The sequence below is a fragment of the Petromyzon marinus genome, unplaced genomic scaffold, assembly GCF_048934315.1.
Source record: "Petromyzon marinus isolate PM22_M1 ecotype Great Lakes invasive population unplaced genomic scaffold, UKy_Petmar_22M1.pri1.0 PM_Scaffold_148, whole genome shotgun sequence".
Taxonomy (NCBI): domain Eukaryota; kingdom Metazoa; phylum Chordata; class Hyperoartia; order Petromyzontiformes; family Petromyzontidae; genus Petromyzon; species Petromyzon marinus.
The window spans coordinates 71,883-93,571 of NW_027423111.1; the positions used below are offsets into that span (position 1 = coordinate 71,883).

The 21,689-nt window shown below is 44.5% G+C and overlaps 1 protein-coding gene and 1 long non-coding RNA gene across 4 annotated transcripts; both read left to right on the top strand.

Annotated features, from left to right (window-relative positions):
* Window positions 1–1,197: 1,197 nt before the first annotated feature.
* Window positions 1,198–9,583, top strand: LOC142922715 (uncharacterized). The gene is made up of 4 exons (XM_076063544.1): window positions 1,198–2,169; window positions 6,288–7,092; window positions 7,814–7,818; window positions 9,578–9,583. Exons 1-4 carry the CDS (start codon window positions 1,198–1,200, stop codon window positions 9,581–9,583), a joined length of 1,788 nt encoding a protein of 595 aa, XP_075919659.1.
* Window positions 9,584–9,940: 357 nt separating this feature from the next.
* On the top strand, window positions 9,941–10,630 carry LOC142922716 (uncharacterized). 3 transcript variants are annotated; one of them, XR_012940255.1, is made up of 4 exons: window positions 9,941–10,087; window positions 10,169–10,176; window positions 10,237–10,503; window positions 10,561–10,630. It is a non-coding gene; the product is annotated as an uncharacterized LOC142922716 (long non-coding RNA). The 3 variants fall into 3 exon arrangements; XR_012940253.1 differs by having other exon boundaries at window positions 10,169–10,503; XR_012940254.1 differs by lacking the exons at window positions 9,941–10,087; window positions 10,169–10,176 and adding an exon at window positions 10,104–10,146.
* Window positions 10,631–21,689: the final 11,059 nt, after the last annotated feature.

The window sequence follows — 21,689 nt, forward strand, 5'->3', positions numbered from 1 at the left end:
ACACACAGACACACACACACAGACACACACAGACACACTCCCACACACACACTCCCACACACACACAGACACACACACACAGACACATACACACACAGACACACGCTCACTCCCACACACAGACACACACAGACACACACAGACACACTCCCACACACACACTCCCACACACACACAGACACACACACACAGACACATACACACACAGACACACGCTCACTCCCACACACAGACACACACAGACACACACAGACACACTCCCACACACACACTCCTACACACAGACACACACAGACACACGCTCTCATTTCTCTATAAATATTATCGCCCAAAGGTTAACTTTATTATTCGAAAGTTCTTGAACGGCACTCAACATCATCATCAGCTGGCCCATCATCATCTGCAGCATCACCACCATCATCATCAGCAGCAGCATTACCATCAGCCGAATTAGCAGCATCAACATACCCATCCACATCACCACCATCATCATCATCAGCAGCATCACCACCATCATCATCAACATCATCAGCAGCAGCAACCAAATCATCAGCAGCAGCATGTAATCATCATTATCAGCGCAGCAGCAGCAGCAGCTATAATCATCATCACCACCATCATCATCATTATCATCATCATCATCACAACCACCATCATCACCACCATCACAACCACCATCATCACCACCATCACAACCACCATCATCACCACCATCACCACCATCACCACCATCATCATCATCACCACCACCATCACCACCATTATCATCGTCACCACCACCATCATTACCATCACCACTACCGCCATCATCACCACCATCATTATTATCATCATCATCACAACCACCATCATCACCACCATCATCACCACCATCATCATCACCATCATCACCATCACCACCACCACCATCACCACCATCATCACCATCATCACCACCATTATCATTGTCACCACCACCATCATCACCATCACCACTACCACCATCATCACCACCATCATCATCACCATCATCACCATCACCACCACCATCACCATCACCACCACCACCATCACCACCATCACCACCATCATCATTATCATCATCATCACAACCACCATCATCACCACTACCACCATCACCACCATCATCATCACCACTACCACCATCACCACCATCATCATCACCACCATCACCACCACCACCACCACCACCGGACGATGGCTCCGCTGCCGCTGGTGATCTTCCTGATTCTGGCCGCGCACCGAAGCGTCGGCAGTGGCAGCCGGGGACCCGGGCGGTTCTCGGGTGGCGGGAGGACTGAAGGGGAGCCGGCAACACCAGAGGCCCCTTCAGACGCGGGGTCCCCAGGCCCGTCATGGCCACGGGGATCAGCGGCAGGGTCAAGGTACGAAGAGCCGACATCACCAGAGGCCCCTTCGGACGCGGGGTCCCCAGGCCAGCCGGGGCCACGGGGGTCAGTGGCAGGGTCAAGGTACGAAGGGGAGCCGGCATCACCAGAGGCCCCTTCAGACGCGGGGTCCCCAGGCCAGCCACGGGGATCAGCGGCGGGGTCAAGGTACGAAGAGCCGGCGGTTTCTTCACACCGAAGGGGACGAGGATCCTCCGGTTCCGGACAGCCGACGTCCACCCAGCGTCCGAGGTCGGCGGGGTCGGCGGGGTCGGCGAGGTCGGCGGGGTCGGCGGGGTCGGCGGGGTCGGCGGGGTCGGCGGGGTCGGCGGGGTCGGCGGGGTCGGCGGGGTCGGCGGGGTCGGCGGGGTCGGCGGCGGGGTCGGCGAGGTCGGCGAGGTCGGCGAGGTCGGCGGGGTCGGCGAGGTCGGCGAGGGATCGAGCGTCCCAGGGAGCGTCACGGATGTGCGGCCGCGACTTCATCCGCGCTGTGATCCTCACGTGCGGCGCCGCCACTTGGAAGGGGTCCACAGCCGTCGCTCCTCCTCCTCATCCTCCTCATCATCCTCCTCATCCTCCTCATCATCCTCCTCCTCCTCATCCTCCTCCTCCACCTCCTCCTCATCCTCCTCCTCCACCTCCTCATCCTCCTGCTGCTCCACCAGCGCCTCGTCACCGCCGGCCTCCCCGCCGTGCCCAGGGGGAGTCGTCACCGTCGCCGCCGCCGCAGGGAGGGGCTGGAGGAGCTGCGAGAGGCGAAGTGACAGAGGTGGGAGACACGGTGAGTAGTAGTAATAGTGCATGTAGTAGTAGCAGTGCATGTAGTAGTAGTAGTGCATGTAGTAGTAGTGCATGTAGTAGTAGTAGTGCATGTAGTAGTAGTAGTGCATGTAGTAGTAGTGGTACATGTAGTAGTAGTAGTACATGTAGTAGTACATGTAGTAGTAGTAGATGTAGTAGTAGTAGTAGATGTAGTAGTAGTAGTACATGTAGTAGTACATGTAGTAGTAGTAGTGCATGTAGTAGTAGTGCATGTAGTAGTAGTAGATGTAGTAGTAGTAGATGTAGTAGTAGTAGTACATGTAGTAGTAGTAGATGTAGTAGTAGTAGATGTAGTAGTAGTAGTACATGTAGTAGTAGATGTAGTAGCAGTAGATGTAGTAGTAGTAGTAGTAGATGTAGTAGTAGTAGATGTAGTAGTAGATGTAGTAGTAGTAGATGTAGTAGTAGATGTAGTAGTAGTAGTAGATGTAGTAGTAGTAGATGTAGTAGTAGTAGATGTAGTAGTAGTAGATGTAGTAGTAGATGTAGTAGTAGTAGATGTAGTAGTAGTAGATGTAGTAGTAGATGTAGTAGTAGTAGTAGATGTAGTAGTAGTAGATGTAGTAGTAGTAGATGTAGTAGTAGATGTAGTAGTAGTAGATGTAGTAGTAGTAGATGTAGTAGTAGATGTAGTAGTAGTAGATGTAGTAGTAGATGTAGTAGTAGTAGATGTAGTAGTAGATGTAGTAGTAGTAGATGTAGTAGTAGTAGATGTAGTAGTAGTAGTAGATGTAGTAGTAGATGTAGTAGTAGTAGATGTAGTAGTAGTAGATGTAGTAGTAGTAGATGTAGTAGTAGTAGATGTAGTAGTAGTAGTAGATGTAGTAGTAGATGTAGTAGTAGTAGTAGATGTAGTAGTAGTAGATGTAGTAGTAGTAGATGTAGTAGTAGTAGATGTAGTAGTAGTAGATGTAGTAGTAGTAGTAGTAGATGTAGTAGTAGATGTAGTAGTAGTAGATGTAGTAGTAGTAGATGTAGTAGTAGATGTAGTAGTAGTATATGTAGTAGTAGTAGTACATGTAGTAGTAGATGTAGTAGTAGTATATGTAGTAGTAGTAGATGTAGTAGTAGATGTAGTAGTAGTAGATGTAGTAGTAGATGTAGTAGTAGTAGTAGATGTAGTAGATGTAGTAGTAGATGTAGTAGTAGTAGATGTAGTAGTAGATGTAGTAGTTGTAGATGTAGTAGTAGTAGTAGATGTAGTAGTAGTAGTAGATGTAGTAGTAGATGTAGTAGTAGTATATGTAGTAGTAGATGTAGTAGTAGTAGATGTAGTAGTAGTAGATGTAGTAGTAGTAGATGTAGTAGTAGTAGATGTAGTAGTAGTAGTAGATGTAGTAGTAGATGTAGTAGAAGTAGATGTAGTAGTAGTAGTAGATGTAGTAGTAGTAGATGTAGTAGTAGTAGATGTAGTAGTAGTAGATGTAGTAGTAGATGTAGTAGTAGTAGATGTAGTAGTAGTAGATGTAGTAGTAGTAGATGTAGTAGTAGTAGATGTAGTAGATGTAGTAGTAGATGTAGTAGTAGTAGATGTAGTAGTAGTAGATGTAGTAGTAGTAGTAGTAGATGTAGTAGTAGTAGATGTAGTAGTAGTAGTAGATGTAGTAGTAGTAGATGTAGTAGATGTAGTAGTAGTAGATGTAGTAGTAGTAGATGTAGTAGTAGATGTAGTAGTAGATGTAGTAGTAGATGTAGTAGTAGATGTAGTAGTAGTAGATGTAGTAGTAGATGTAGTAGTAGTAGATGTAGTAGTAGTAGATGTAGTAGTAGATGATGTAGTAGTAGATGTAGTAGTAGATGTAGTAGTAGATGTAGTAGTGGTAGTAGATGTAGTAATAGTAGTAGATGTAGTAGTAGTAGATGTAGTAGTAGTATATGTAGTAGTAATAGATGTAGTAGTGGTAGTAGATGTAGTAGTAGTAGATGTAGTAGTAGTAGCAGATGTAGTAGTAGTAGATGTAGTAGTAGTACATGTAGTAGTAGTAGATGTAGTAGTAGTAGTAGATGTAGTCGATGTAGTAGTAGATGTAGTAGTAGATGTAGTAGTAGTAGATGTAGTAGTAGATGTAGTAGTAGTAGATGTAGTAGTAGTAGATGTAGTAGTAGTAGATGTAGTAGTAGTAGATGTAGTAGTAGTAGTAGATGTAGTAGTAGTAGATGTAGTAGTAGATGTAGTAGTAGTAGTAGATGTAGTAGTAGTAGATGTAGTAGTAGTAGTAGATGTAGTAGTAGTAGATGTAGTAGTAGTACATGTAGTAGTAGTAGATGTAGTAGTAGTAGTAGATGTAGTCGATGTAGTAGTAGATGTAGTAGTAGTAGATGTAGTAGTAGTAGTAGATGTAGTAGTAGATGTAGTAGTAGTAGATGTAGTAGTAGTAGATGTAGTAGTAGTGGTAGATGTAGTAGTAGATGTAGTAGTAGTAGATGTAGTAGCAGTAGATGTAGTAGTAGTAGTAGATGTAGTAGTAGATGTAGTAGTAGATGTAGTAGTAGTAGTAGATGTAGTAGTAGTAGATGTAGTAGTAGTAGATGTAGTAGTAGTAGATGTAGTAGTAGTAGATGTAGTAGTAGATGTAGTAATAAATGTAGTAGTAGTAGCTGTAGTAGTAGATGTAGTAGTAGTAGATGTAGTAGTAGATGTAGATGTAGTAGATGTAGTAGTAGTAGATGTAGTAGTAATAGATGTAGTAGTAGATGTAGTAGTAGTAGATGTAGATGTAGTAGATGTAGTAGTAGTAGATGTAGTAGTAGTAGATGTAGTAGTAGATGTAGTAGTAGTAGATGTAGTAGTAGATGTAGATGTAGTAGATGTAGTAGTAGTAGATGTAGTAGTAGTAGATGTAGTAGTAGTAGATGTAGTAGTAGTAGATGTAGATGTAGTAGATGTAGTAGTAGTAGATGTAGTAGTAGTAGATGTAGTAGTAGTAGATGTAGTAGTAGTAGATGTAGTAGTAGTAGTAGATGTAGTAGTAGTAGATGTAGTAGTAGTAGATGTAGTAGATGTAGTAGTAGTAGATGTAGTAGTAGTAGATGTAGTAGTAGATGTAGTAGTAGTAGATGTAGTAGTAGATGTAGTAGTAGTAGTAGATGTAGTAGTAGTAGATGTAGTAGTAGTAGATGTAGTAGTAGATGTAGTAGTAGTAGATGTAGTAGTAGATGTAGTAGTAGTAGTAGATGTAGTAGTAGTAGATGTAGTAGTAGTAGATGTAGTAGATGTAGTAGTAGTAGATGTAGTAGTAGTAGATGTAGTAGTAGTAGATGTAGTAGTAGTAGATGTAGTAGTAGATGTAGTAGTAGTAGTAGATGTAGTAGTAGTAGATGTAGTAGTAGTAGATGTAGTAGTAGTAGATGTAGTAGTAGATGTAGTAGTAGTAGATGTAGTAGTAGTAGATGTAGTAGTAGTAGATGTAGTAGTAGATGTAGTAGTAGATGATGTAGTAGTAGTAGTAGATGTAGTAGTAGTTTTACCCTTTTAACTGTCACAACAAAACCTATTTCTATATCTTGTTACTGGCAAAGGAGGTATCATAATGTAAATGGCTCACCCTGAGCCCTCAATAACTCTGATAGTGCGCTGTTTTTGAGTTGTACGCCTTTTGGCGTCTTCTGGTCCAACACCAGTGGAGACTAAAGGGCTCTAAGAAAAGCCGTCTCGGGTGTGGACCAATCAAATTCAAGGACAGTGCCAATATAATTATTATCAGAGTTGCCTTTTTGTGTTTGCATTTTGACTGCTTGTGTTGTGGTTATTGCAAACACGATGCCTTGAATAAAGGTGTCAGTTTTTGTGTGCCAGTTAAAAGGGTTAAAACCTATTACTAATCAAACCAATTAACCGGTGTGCGTTGTGTCGTGTGTGTGAACATCGCCTACCGGGGAGACAAAGGCGTACCGGGCGTGGTGAAGCCGGGTAGTGAAGGTAGTGACATTTGAATGAAACTGAATGCCTATGTTAATTGGACGTTGCTGTAACGACCAATCGTGGCTTGCCCTCCCGAGAAAATCGTGAGCGCGCCGATTTTGAGCCCTTCGCAGAGGTATTGAGACTCCCCCTCTCTCACGTCCCTGTGATTGTAGAGCTGGGGCATCAACATCAACAACAGGAGCATCAACAACATCAACAACAGGAGCATCAACAGGAGCATCAACAGGGGCATCAACATCAACAGGGGCATCAACATCAACAGGAGCAGGAGCATCAACATCAACAGGGGCATCAACAGGAGCATCAACATCAACAGGGGCATCAACATCAACAGGAGCATCAACATCAATAGGGGCATCAACATCAACAGGAGCATCAACAGGGGCATCAACATCAACAACAGGGGCATCAACATCAACAGGAGCATCAACATCAACAGGGGCATCAACATCAACAGGAGCATCAACATCATCAACAGGAGCATCAACAGGAGCATCAACATCAACAGCAGGAGCATCAACATCAACAGGGGCATCAACATCAACAGGAGCATCAACAACATCAACAGGGGCATCAACATCAACAACAGGAGCATCAACATCAACAGGAGCATCAACATCAACAGGGGCATCAACAGGGGCATCAACATCAACAGGAGCATCAACATCAACAGGGGCATCAACATCAACAGGGGCATCAACATCAACAGGGGCATCAGGAGTAGTCGTGGTAGTGGTGGTAGTAGTAGTGGTAGTAGAAGTAGTGATAGTAGTGATAGTAGTATTGATAGTAGTGGTAGTAGTGGTAGTAGTAGTCGTGGTAGTGGTGGTAGTAGTGGTAGTAGAAGTAGTGATAGTAGTGCTAGTAGTGGTATGAGTAGTAGTAGTAGTGGTGGTAGTAGTAGTGGTAGTGGTGGTAGTAGTGGTAGTGGTGGTAGTAGTGGTATCAGTAGTCGTGGTAATAGTGGTAGTAGTAGTGGTAGTAGTAGAGGTAGTAGTAGTGGTAGTAGTAGTAGTGGTACGAGTAGTAGTGATAGTAGTGATAGTAGTGATAGTAGTAGTGATAGTAGTAGTGGTAGTAGCAGTGGTAGTAGTAGTGCTAGTAGTAGTGGTGGTAGTAGTGGTAGAGGAAGTAGTAGTGATAGTAGTAGTGATAGTAGTGATAGTAGTAGAGGTAGTAGTAGTAATAGTAGTAGTGGTATGAGTAGTGGTAGTAGTGATAGTAGTAGTGCTAGTAGTAGTCGTGGTGGTAGTGGTGGTGATAGTAGTGATAGTGGTAGTAGAAGTAATGCTAGTAGTAGTAGTGGTAGTAGTGATAGCAGTGGTAGTAGTAGTAGTCGTGGTAGTGGTGGTAGTAGTAGTGATAGTAGTAGTGATAGTAGTGATAGTAGTAGTAGTGGTAGTAGTAGTGATAGTAGTAGTGGTAGTAGTAGTGATAATAGTGATAGTAGTAGTGGTAGTAGTGATAGTAGTAGTGGTAGTAGTAGTGATAGTAGTGGTAGTAGTAGTGATAGTAATGATAGTAGTGGTAGTAGTAGTGATAGTAGTGATAGTAGTGGTAGTAGTACTGGTGGTAGTGAAAGTAGTAGTGGTGGTAGTGGTAGTGATAGTAGTAGTAGAGGTAGTAGTAGTGATAGTCGTGGTAGTGGTGGTAGTGGTAGTAGAACTGCTACTGGTAGTGCTAGTAGTGATAGTAGTAGTGGTGGTGATAGTAGTGATAGTGGTAGTAGAAGTAGTAATAGTAGTAGTAGTGATAGTAGTGATAGTGGTAGTAGAAGTAGTAATAGTAGTAGTGATAGTAGTGATAGTGGTAGTGGTAGTAGAAGTAGTGATAGTAGTAGTAGTGATAGTGGTAGTAGTAGTGATAGTAGTAGTAGAGGTAGTAGTAGAGGTAGTAGTGATAGTCGTGGTAGTAGTAGTAGTGATAGTGATAGTTGTGATAGTGGTAGTAGTAATGCTAGTGATAGTAGTAGTGGTGGTGATAGTAGTGATAGAGGCAGTAGTGCTAGTGATAGTAGTAGTAGTGAAAGTGATAGTTGTGATAGTGGTAGTAGTAGTGCTAGTGATAGTAGTAGTGGTGGTGATAGTAGTGATAGAGGTAGTAGTGCTAGTGATAGTAGTAGTAGTGATAGTAGTAGTGATAGTAGTCGTCGTGGTAGTGGTAGTAGTAGTCGTGGTAGTCGTGGTAGTGGTAGTAGTAGTGCTAGTGATAGTGGTAGTAGTGGTAGTGATAGTAGAGGTAGTAGTGGTAGTAGTGGTAGTGATAGTCGTGGTGGTGGTAGTGGTGGTAGTGGTATGAGTAGTGATAGTAGTGCTAGTGATAGTAGTGATAGTAGTAGTGATAGTAGTAGGAGTGCTAGTAGTGCTAGTAGTGTTAGTAGTGCTAGTAGAGGTAGTAGTGGTAGTGATAGTCGTGGTAGTGGTGGTACTAGTGATAGTAGTGATAGTAGTAGTGCTAGTGATAGTAGTAGTGCTAGTAGTGATAGTAGTAGTGATAATAGTGATAGTAGTAGTGCTAGTGATAGTAGTAGTGATAGTAGTGATACTAGAGGTAGTAGTGGTAGTAGTAGTGCTAGTGATAGTAGTGATAGTAGTGATAGAGGTAGTAGTAGTGCTAGTAGTGATAGTAGTGATAGTAGAGGTAGTAGTGCTAGTGATAGTAGTGATAGTGGTAGTAATAGTAGTAGTGCTAGTAGTGATAGTGCTAGTGATAGTAGAGGTAGTAGTGGTAGTGATAGTCGTGGTAGTGGTAGTAGTAGTGATAGTAGTAGTGCTAGTAGTGATAGTAGAGGTAGTAGTGGTAGTGCTAGTGATAGTAGAGGTAGTAGTTGTAGTGATAGTAGTAGTGATAGTAGTGATAGTGCTAGTGATAGTAGAGGTAGTAGTTGTAGTGATAGCCGTGATAGTCGTGGTGGTGGTGATAGGGGCAGGAGGAGTGGTAATAGAAGTGATAGTGATAGTAGTGGTAGTAGTGATAGTAGTAGTGGTAGTAGTAGTGCTAGTGATAGTAGTGGTAGTAGTGATAGTAGTAGTGGTAGTAGTAGTAGTGATAGTAGAGGTAGTAGTGCTAGTGACAGTAGTGATAGTGTTAGTGATAGTAGTGGTAGTAGTAGTGATAGTAGTAGTGCTAGTAGTGATAGTAGTGATAGTGCTAGTGATAGTAGTAGTGATAGTGATAGTGGTGATAGTAGTGATAGTGCTAGTGATAGTAGTAGTGATAGTGATAGTAGTGATAGTGCTAGTGATAGTAGTGGTAGTAGTAGTGATAGTAGTAGTGCTAGTAGTGATAGTGCTAGTGATAGTAGTGGTAGTAGTAGTGCTAGTAGTGATAGTGCTAGTGATAGTAGAGGTAGTAGTGGTAGCGATAGTAGTGCTAGTAGTGGTAGTGCTAGTGATAGTAGTGCTAGTGCTAGTAGTGCTAGTCGTGCTAGTCTTGGTAGTAGTGGTAGTAGTGGTATGTGCAGGAGGAGTGGTAGTAGTAGTGATAGTAGTGATGGTAGTGCTAGTGCTAGTCGAGGTAGTGGTGGTAGTAGTGCTAGTGCTAGTAGTGCTAGTCGTGCTAGTCGAGGTAGTGGTGGTAGTGGTGGTAGGTGCAGGAGGAGTGGTAGTAGTAGTGGTGGTAGTGATAGTAGTGCTAGTGATAGTAGTAGTAGTAGTGGTGGTAGTAGTAGTAGTGGTAGTAGGTGCAGGAGGAGTGGTAGTAGTGGTGGTAGTAGTGGTAGTGATAGTAGTGCTAGTAGTGCTAGTAGTAGTGGTGGCAGTGGTGGTAGTCGAGGTAGTAGTGGTAGTAGTGCTAGTGCTAGTAGTGCTAGTCGTGCTAGTCTTGGTAGTAGTGGTAGTGGTGGTAGGTGCAGGAGGAGTGGTAGTAGTAGTAGTGGTAGTGATAGTAGTGCTAGTGATAGTAGTAGTAGTAGTGGTGGTAGTCGAGGTAGTAGTAGTAGTAGTGGTAGTAGGTGCAGGAGGAGTGGTAGTAGTGGTGGTAGTAGTGCTAGTGATAGTAGTGCTAGTGATAGTAGTAGTAGTAGTGGTGGTAGTCGAGGTAGTAGTAGTAGTAGTGGTGGTGGTAGTCGAGGTAGTAGTAGTAGTGGTGGTGGTAGTCGAGGTAGTAGTAGTAGTGGTGGTAGTCGAGGTAGTAGTAGTAGTGGTAGTAGGTGCAGGAGGAGTGGTAGTAGTAGTAGTGATAGTAGTGCTAGTGATAGTAGTAGTAGTAGTGGTGGTAGTCGAGGTAGTAGTAGTAGTAGTGGTGGTAGTCGAGGTAGTAGTAGTAGTGGTAGTAGGTGCAGGAGGAGTGGTAGTAGTAGTGGTAGTGATAGTAGTGGTAGTGGTGGTAGTCGAGGTAGTAGTAGTAGTAGTGGTGGTAGTCGAGGTAGTAGTAGTAGTGGTAGTCGAGGTAGTAGTGCTAGTGATAGTAGTGGTGGTAGTCGAGGTAGTAGTAGTAGTGGTGGTAGTCGAGGTAGTAGTAGTAGTGGTGGTAGTCGAGGTAGTAGTAGTAGTAGTGGTGGTAGTGCTAGTGATAGTAGTAGTAGTAGTGGTGGTAGTCGAGGTAGTAGTAGTAGTAGTAGTGCTAGTGATAGTAGTAGTAGTAGTGGTAGTCGATGTAGTAGTAGTGGTAGTAGGTGCAGGAGGAGTGGTAGTAGTAGTGGTAGTGATAGTAGTGCTAGTGATAGTAGTAGTAGTGGTGGTAGTCGAGGTAGTAGTAGTGGTAGTGGTGGTAGTCGAGGTAGTAGTAGTAGTGGTGGTAGTCGAGGTAGTAGTAGTAGTGGTAGTAGGTGCAGGAGGAGTGGTAGTAGTAGTAGTAGTGGTAGTGATAGTAGTGCTAGTGATAGTAGTGCTAGTGATAGTAGTGCTAGTGATAGTAGTAGTAGTGGTGGTGGTAGTCGAGGTAGTAGTAGTAGTAGTGGTGGTAGTCGAGGTAGTAGTAGTAGTGGTGGTAGGTGCAGGAGGAGTGGTAGTAGTAGTGATAGTAGTGGTAGTGATAGTAGTGCTAGTGATAGTAGTAGTAGTGGTGGTAGTCGAGGTAGTAGTAGTAGTAGTGGTGGTAGTCGAGGTAGTAGTAGTAGTGGTAGTAGGTGCAGGAGGAGTGGAGCTGCTGCTGCTGCTGCTGCCACTGCCGCTGTACTGGAGGCGTCACGTGGCCTGGCCAGCTTCTGCTGCCAATTCGGCTGCAGCCTCACAGACCTCAAGACGCTCTGCTGACAGCTCACGGCTCACGGCTGATGGCTCACAGCTGATGGCTCACAGCTGGCTCAGAGCTGTGAGCCATCAGCTGTGAGCTAACAGCTCACAGCTGATGGCTCACAGCTGTGAGCCATCAGCTGTGAGCTAACAGCTGATGGCTCACAGCTGATGGCTCACAGCTGTGAGCCATCAGCTGTGAGCTAACAGCTGATGGCTCACAGCTGATGGCTCACAGCTGATGGCTCACAGCTGTGAGCCATCAGCTGATGGCTCACAGCTGATGGCTCACAGCTGTGAGCCGTCAGCTGTTAGCTCACAGCTGATGGCTTACAGCTGACGGCTCACAGCTGACGGCTCACAGCTGTGAGCCATCAGCTGTTAGCTCACAGCTGATGGCTCACAGCTAATGGCTCACAGCTGTTAGCTCACAGCTGTGAGCCATCAGCTGTTAGCTCACAGCTGATGGCTTACAGCTGTTAGCTCACAGCTGATGGCTCACAGCTGTTAGCTCACAGCTGTGAGCCATCAGCTGTTAGCTCACAGCTGATGGCTTACAGCTGTTAGCTCACAGCTGTGAGCCATCAGCTGTGAGCTCACAGCTGTGAGCTCACAGCTGTTAGCTCACAGCTGTGAGCCATCAGCTGTTAGCTCACAGCTGATGGCTTACAGCTGTTAGCTCACAGCTGATGGCTCACAGCTGATGGCTCACAGCTGATGGCTCACAGCTCACGGCTCACAGCTGATGGCTCACAGCTGGCTCAGAGCTAACAGCTGATGGCTCACAGCTGATGGCTCACAGCTGTTAGCTCAAAGCTGATGGCTCACAGCTGTTGGCTCACAGCTGATGGCTCACAGCTGATGGCTCACAGCTCACGGCTCACAGCTGATGGCTCACAGCTCATGGCTCACAGCTGATGGCTCACAGCTGATGGCTCACAGCTCACGGCTCACAGCTGATGGCTCACAGCTCATGGCTCACAGCTGATGGCTCACAGCTCATGGCTCACAGCTCACGGCTCACAGCTGATGGCTCACAGCTGTGAGCTCACAGCTCACGGCTCACAGCTGATGGCTCACAGCTCATGGCTCACAGCTCACGGCTCACAGCTGATGGCTCACAGCTGTGAGCTCACAGCTGATGGCTCACAGCTGATGGCTCACAGCTCACGGCTCACAGCTGATGGCTCACAGCTCATGGCTCACAGCTGATGGCTCACAGCTGTGAGCCATCAGCTGTTAGCTCACAGCTAATGGCTCACAGCTGTTGGCTCACAGCTGATGGCTCACAGCTGATGGCTCACAGCTGATGGCTCACAGCTGATGGCTCACAGCTGTGAGCCATCACTCACACACACTCACACAGACACTCACATACACACAGACACTCACACACACAGACACTCACACACACACTCACACACACACAGACACTCACTCACACACACACAGACACTCACACACACACTCACACATACACACACAGACACTCACATACACACTCACACACTCACACAGACACTCACATACACACTCACACACTCACACAGACACTCACATACACACTCACACACTCACACAGACACTCACATACACACTCACACAGACACTCACATACACACTAACACAGACACTCACATACACACTCACACAGACACTCACACACACTCACACAGACACTCACACACACACTCACACAGACACTCACACACACACTCACACAGACACTCACACACACACAGACACTCACATACACACAGACACTCACACACACAGACACTCACACACACACTCACACACACACAGACACTCACTCACACACACACAGACACTCACACACACACTCACACAGACACTCACATACACACTCACACAGACACTCACATACACACTCACACAGACACTCACACACACACTCACACAGACACTCACACACACACTCACACAGACACTCACACACACACTCACACACACAGACACTCACACACAGACACTCACACAGACACTCACACACACACAGACACTCACTCACACACACACAGACACTCACTCACACACAGACTCATACACTCACACACAGACACTACTGCAAGAGCCGTAAGACAGATAGTGAGTGTAATTATTTCTGTATATATACATTTGATGTACATCCGTCATACATGTGTTGACGGACTGGTTATATTTGATTTGGAATATCCCAACTGTGTATAACCCCCCCGTGGTTAGACGCTCCGTTGGTTGAACCCACGACGTGACTTCCGGTTTTTACGATTATAAATAGGGGGCTACGAGAAGAGCCAATGGGGAGCGAGTGGACACAGCACGTGACACAGGGTGACACAGCACGTGACACAGCACGTGACACAGGGTGACACAGCACGACACAGCACGTGACACAGGGTGAAACAGCACGTGACACAGGGTGACACAGCACGTGTTACAGGGTGACACAGCACGTGACACAGGGTGACACAGCACGTGAGACAGGGTGACACAGTGAGACAGGGTGACACAGCATGTGAGACAGGGTGACACAGTGAGACAGGGTGACACAGTGAGACAGGGTGACACAGTGAGACAGGGTGACACAGTACGTGACACAGGGTGACACAGTGAGACAGGGTGACACAGTGAGACAGGGTGACACAGTGAGACAGGGTGACACAGTGAGACAGGGTGACACAGTGAGACAGGGTGACACAGCACGTGACACAGGGTGACACAGCACGTGACACAGGGTGACACAGTGAGACAGGGTGACACAGCACGTGACACAGCACGTGACACAGTGAGACAGGGTGACACAGTGACACAGGGTGACACAGTGAGACAGGGTGACACAGCACGTGACACAGGGTGACACAGTGAGACAGGGTGACACAGCACGTGACACAGGGTGACACAGTGAGACAGGGTGACACAGTGAGACAGGGTGACACAGTGAGACAGGGTGACACAGCACGTGACACAGTGTGACACAGTGAGACAGGGTGACACAGTGAGACAGGGTGACACAGTGAGACAGGGTGACACAGCACGTGACACAGCACGTGACACAGTGAGACAGGGTGACACAGTGACACAGGGTGACACAGTGAGACAGGGTGACACAGCACGTGACACAGGGTGACACAGTGAGACAGGGTGACACAGCACGTGACACAGGGTGACACAGTGAGACAGGGTGACACAGTGAGACAGGGTGACACAGTGAGACAGGGTGACACAGCACGTGACACAGTGTGACACAGTGAGACAGGGTGACACAGTGAGACAGGGTGACACAGTGAGACAGGGTGACACAGCACGTGACACAGGGTGACACAGTGAGACAGGGTGACACAGTGAGACAGGGTGACACAGTGAGACAAGGTGACACAGTGAGACAGGGTGACACAGCACGTGAGACAGGGTGACACAGTGAGACAGGGTGACAGTGAGACAAGGTGACACACCACGTGACACAGGGTGACACACTGAGACAGGGTGACACAGTGAGACAGGGTGACACAGTGAGACAGGGTGACACAGCATGTGACACAGGGTGACACAGTGAGACAGGGTGACACACTGAGACAGGGTGACACAGTGAGACAGGGTGACACAGTGAGACAGGGTGACACAGCACGTGAGACATGGTGACACACCACGTGACACAGGGTGACACAGTGAGACAGGGTGACACAGTGAGACAGGGTGACACAGCACGTGACACAGGGTGACACAGCACGTGACACAGGGTGACACAGCACGTGAGACATGGTGACACACCACGTGACACAGGGTGACACAGTGAGACAGGGTGACACAGTGAGACAGGGTGACACAGTGAGACAGGGTGACACAGCACGTGAGACAGGGTGACACAGTGAGACAGGGTGACACAGCACGTGAGACAGGGTGACACAGCACAGGGTGACACAGCACATGACACAGGGTGACACAGTGAGACAGGGTGACACAGCACAGGGTGACACAGCACGTGACACAGGGTGACACAGCACGTGACACAGGGTGACACAGCACGTGAGATACAACTTTAAAATAAGCCCGTTTTTTGTGCAGCGATGAAATGATTTTCTCTGATGCCAAGGTTCTCCGCAAACCCACGGGGTTATTTTTACTTATCGGAGGCAGCTCACATTTACAAACACGGACGCAATTTCAACCGAGAGGATGGTTTATACACCCACTCAACCTAATACTGACTCACTCATCATACGCCGACTCGCACATCATACACTCACTCAAGCTGCTGCTGCTGACTCACTCGCGCATCATACACTGGGGAGTGTCGTGCCGCCAGCTATGGCTGCAGGTTTTGTCGTACGTGTTATGTATATCGTTTATTGTTGAATTTAAAATCACAGTTCCTACGATGACTGTTGTTGCATTGTTTTTGTAGCTTTGTTTTGGTCTGGTTGTGGTGTAATAGTTTTTTTTTGCGATGTAGATTCATATTTTGTTTGTTGGTTGCGGTTGCACCTGACTTAAGAGCCGCATGGCTCGCAGGGCTATACCTTAATGAATGAAACTTGAAGAAAAAAAACTTGGTTTAGAAATTAAGCAACCATTGGAAAGATGTTCTGAATCGATCCAAACATTGAACTAATTTTTCAACGGCACAGTAATCTGGTCCAACACCAGTGGAGAGACTAAAGGGGCTCTAAGAAAAGCCGTCTCTCTGGTGTGAACCAATATAAATTCAAGGACAGTGCCAATATAATTATAATCAGAGTTGTCTCTTTGTGTTTGCATTTTGACTGCTTGTGTTGTGGTTATTGCAAACATGATGCCTTGAATAAAGGTGTCAGTTTTTGCGTGCCAGTTAAAAAGGGTTAAAAAACCTATTTACTATATATCTTGTTACTGGCAAAGGAGGTCTCATAATGTAAATAATTTTTCAGTGGCACAGTATATATATTTTTTGCAAGTAATGGTATCCCAAACTTTAGCAGCTGCTTAGATTCCCCGTTTTCACACCATCGATAGGTAAACTCGCCCTGCCTGCACGTGTTCACCCCCTCTACACCGCTCGTCACGCGCTAAGCCCGCCAAACGAAGGCTAATTTTTTAATGCTCATTTCCTTTGTCAAGGCACCTTAATCACTCTCGCACGCAGGCTTGAAGGTCCGCGGTTCTGAGCTTGTGGCTGTGATTCACTCCGGCGCTGTCCTCTGGACAGCCTGGGCCCATATTCTTAGCTCTTTCGGTAAAGTCACGTTGAAGCGAAACAATAAAATAATGAAATATATAAAACAATATTGTTTGAAATGTTTTATATATGTATTTTATTATTTTATTGTTTCCCTTCTACGTGGTGGTGACTTTACCGAAAAAGCCAAGAATAATAATTTTATTGTTTTATATTTTTTATTATTTTATTGTTTCCCTTCCACGTGGTGGTGACTTTACCCAAAGAACCAAGAATAATATTTTTATTGTTTTATATTTTTATTATTTTATTGTTTCCCTTCTACGTGGTGACTTTACCGAAAGAGCTAAGAATATTAATTTTATTGTTTTATATTTTTATTATTTTATTGTTTCCCTTCTACGTGGTGACTTTACCGAAAGAGCTAAGAATATTAATTTTATTGTTTTATATTTTTATTATTTTATTGTTTCCCTTCTACGTGGTGACTTTACCGAAAGAGCTAAGAATATTAATTTTATTGTTTTATATTTTTATTATTTTATTGTTTCCCTTCTACGTGGTGGTGACTTTACCCAAAGAACCAAGAATAATAATTTTATTGTTTTATATTTTTATTATTTTATTGTTTCCCTTCTACGTGGTGGTGACTTTACCCAAAGAACCAAGAATAATAATTTTATTGTTTTATATTTTTATTATTTTATTGTTTCCCTTCTACGTGGTGGTGACTTTACCGAAAGAGCTAAGAATAATAATTTTATTGTTTTATATTTTTATTATTTTATTGTTTCCCTTCGACGTGGTGGTGACTTTACCGAAAGAACCAAGAATAATAATTTTATTGTTTTATATTTTTATTATTTTATTGTTTCCCTATCTAACGTGGTGGTGACTTTACCCAAAGAACCAAGAATAATAATTTTATTGTTTTATATTTTTATTATTTTATTGTTTCCCTTCTACGTGGTGACTTTACCGAAAGAGCTAAGAATATTAATTTTATTGTTTTATATTTTTATTATTTTATTGTTTCCCTTCTACGTGGTGGTGACTTTACCGAAAGAGCTAAGTATATTAATTTTATTGTTTTATATTTTTATTATTTTATTGTTTCCCTTCTACGTGGTGGTGACTTTACCCAAAGAACCAAGAATAATAATTTTATTGTTTTATATTTTTATTATTTTATTGTTTCCCTTCTACGTGGTGGTGACTTTACCCAAAGAACCAAGAATAATAATTTTATTTTTTATATTTTTATTATTTTATTGTTTCCCTTCTACGTGGTGGTGACTTTACCGAAAGAGCTAAGAATAATAATTTTATTGTTTTATATTTTTATTATTTTATTGTTTCCCTTCGACGTGGTGGTGACTTTACCGAAAGAACCAAGAATAATAATTTTATTGTTTTATATTTTCATTATTTTATTGTTTCCCTTCTACGTGGTGGTGACTTTACCGAAAGAGCTAAGAATAGGAATTACTGTAGTCACGAAAGATTTAAATCACAGATCTGGCTCCCTTCACCTGATGAAGGCTACTTGTGTTGTGGCCGAAACGTCGTGAGAATTTTTTATTGTGTTTTGTTTTATACTTGTACGTGACTTTACCGAATAGAACCAAAGAGTATAAATAAATAAAGAGTTTGATTTCAGACAATGCAAACACGCCTCAGACTTATTGCTTCCACAACTTAAGGGCGTAGCTTTATTTTTCCGGTGTAAGAAAGCTGCGCCTACAACTCGTGACACACTCACACACACACAGACACTCATACACATACACACAGACTCATACACACACACAGACACACATACACAGACTCATACATACACACTCACACACACACAGACACTCATACACACTCATACATACACACACTCACAGACACATACACACAGACTCATACATACACACAGACTCATACATACACACAGACACTCATACAGACTCATACACACAGACTCATACACACACACTCACACACACACACAGACAGTCATACACACACACAGACAGTCATACACACTCATACATACACACACACAGACACATACACTCATACACACTCATACATACACACGTACATAGACATACACTCACACACACTCATACACACACACAGACTCATACACTCACACACACACAGACTCATACACACACACACTCACACACACAGACACTCATACACACACAGACACTCATACACACTCATACATACACACAGACACATACACAGACACTCATACACACTCATACATACACACGTACATAGACATACACTCACACACACTCATACACACACACACAGACTCATACACTCACACACACACACAGACTCATACACACACACACACATACAGACTCATACACACACACACTCACACACACAGACACTCATACACACAGACACTCATACACACTCATACATACACACTCACACACACAGACACTCATACACACTCATACATACATACGCCACAGACTCACACACACACAGACTCATACACTCACACACACACAGACACTCATACACACTCATACATACATACACACAGACTCATACACACAGACTCATACACACAGACAGACTCATACATACACACAGACACTCATACACTCACACAGACACTCATACACACTCATACATACATACACACAGACTCACACACACACATACACTCATAAACACTCATACACACACAGACTCACACACACACACAGACACTCATACACACACACAGACACTCATACACACACAGACACTCATACACACTCATACATACACACAGACTCACACACACTCACACACAGACACTCATACACACTCATACATACACACGTACATAGACATACACTCACACACACACAGACACATACACACTCATACATACACACAGACTCACACACACACACTCATACACACACAGACTCATACACTCACACACACACAGACTCATACACACTCATACATACATACACACACAGACAGACTCACACACACTCATACACACACAGACACTCACTCACACACACACAGACACACATACACACTCATACACACACACAGACACTCACACACACACAGACACTCATACACACTCATACATACATACACACAGACTCACACACACAGACTCATACACACAGACTCATACACACACACACAGACACTCATACACACTCACTCACACACACACAGACACTCACTCACACACACAGACACTCACTCACACACAGACTCATACACTCACACACACACAGACTCATACACACTCATACATACATACACACACAGACAGACTCACACACACTCATACACACACAGACACTCACTCACACACACACAGACACACATACACACTCATACACACACACAGACACTCACACACACACAGACACTCATACACACTCATACATACATACACACAGACTCACACACACAGACTCACACACACAGACACTCATACACACACACGGACACTCATACATACACACAGACTCACACACACACAGACTCATACACACTCACACACACACAGACACTCATACACACTCATACATACATACACACAGACTCACACACACAGACTCATACACACACACACACAGATAGTCATACACACTCATACATACATACACACAGACACACATACACTCACACACACTCACACACACAGACTCATACACTCACACACAGACTCATACACACACACACTCACACACACAGACACTCATACACACTCATACATACATACACACAGACACACATACACTCACACACACTCATACACACACAGACTCATACACTCACACACACACACAGACACATACACACACACACAGACTCATACACTCACACACACAGACTCATACATACACACACTCATACATACACACGTACATAGACATACACACACACTCATACACTCACACACACAGACACATACACACACACAGACTCATACACAGACACACACACAGACACTCACACACAGACTCATACATACACACAGACTCATACACAGACAGACACATACAGACACAGACACACACAGATACACACACACTCATACATACACAGACTCATACATACACACACTCATACATACATACACACAGACTCATACATACACACACACAGACACTCACACACACACAGACACATACATACACACACATACACACACAGACACTCACACACACACAGACACATACATACACACACATACACACACTCATACATACACACATACACACAGAGAGACTCACACACACACAAACTCATACACATACAGACACATATATACACACAGACACACACATACACACAGACACTCACACACAGACTCATACACACACACAAACTCATACACACACTCATACACTCACACACAGACTCATACATACACACAGACTCACACATACACAGACTCACACACACATACACTCATACACTCACACACACTCATACACACACACACACAGACACTCACACACACTCATACACTCACACACACACACAGACACTCACACACAGACTCATACATACACACAGACTCATACACACAGACACATACATACACACACAGACACATACATACACACACAGACACATACACACAGACTCATATACACACACACAGACTCATATACACACACAGACTCATATACACACACACACACTCATATACACACACACACAGACTCATATACACACACACAGACTCATATACACACACAGACTCATACACTCACACACACAGACACATACATACAGACTCATACACACACACAGACTCATACACTCACACACACAGACACATACATACAGACTCATACACACACAGACTCATACACACAGACACTCATACACAGACTCACACACACACAGACTCATACACACACACACAGACTCGTACACTCACACACACTCACACAACAACAACCGCCATTCGCCACTAAGTGGCGGTGACGTCGCCACGACGCTTGTGCCAGGCTATGTGCACCTTGAGGCCACGTGAAGTGTCGAACGCCCGCTGGCAGGAGGTCACGGGGCAGACCCAGGTGCCACGGGTCGACTGACTGAGATGACTGGCTGATGCACCACCTGTGCCCCCTACTGTGCCAACCTGCTGTGCTTTAGCCACCCGGCGCTCCGCTCGTTGTTGTGAGCGTCGCTCCTCCACCCTCCGTTGTTGTTGGAGGGCGACTACCTCC

What these genes read in the sequence shown, in the direction of transcription:
- LOC142922715 (XM_076063544.1), top strand. Translation starts at nt 1,198, where the DNA reads ATGGCTCCGCTGCCGCTGGTGATCTTCCTGATTCTGGCCGCGCACCGA. An exon ending in TGACAGAGGTGGGAGACACG is followed by an intron (nt 2,170 to 6,287) that starts GTGAGTAGTAGT and finishes CTGTGATTGTAG; the next exon opens with AGCTGGGGCATCAACATCAA.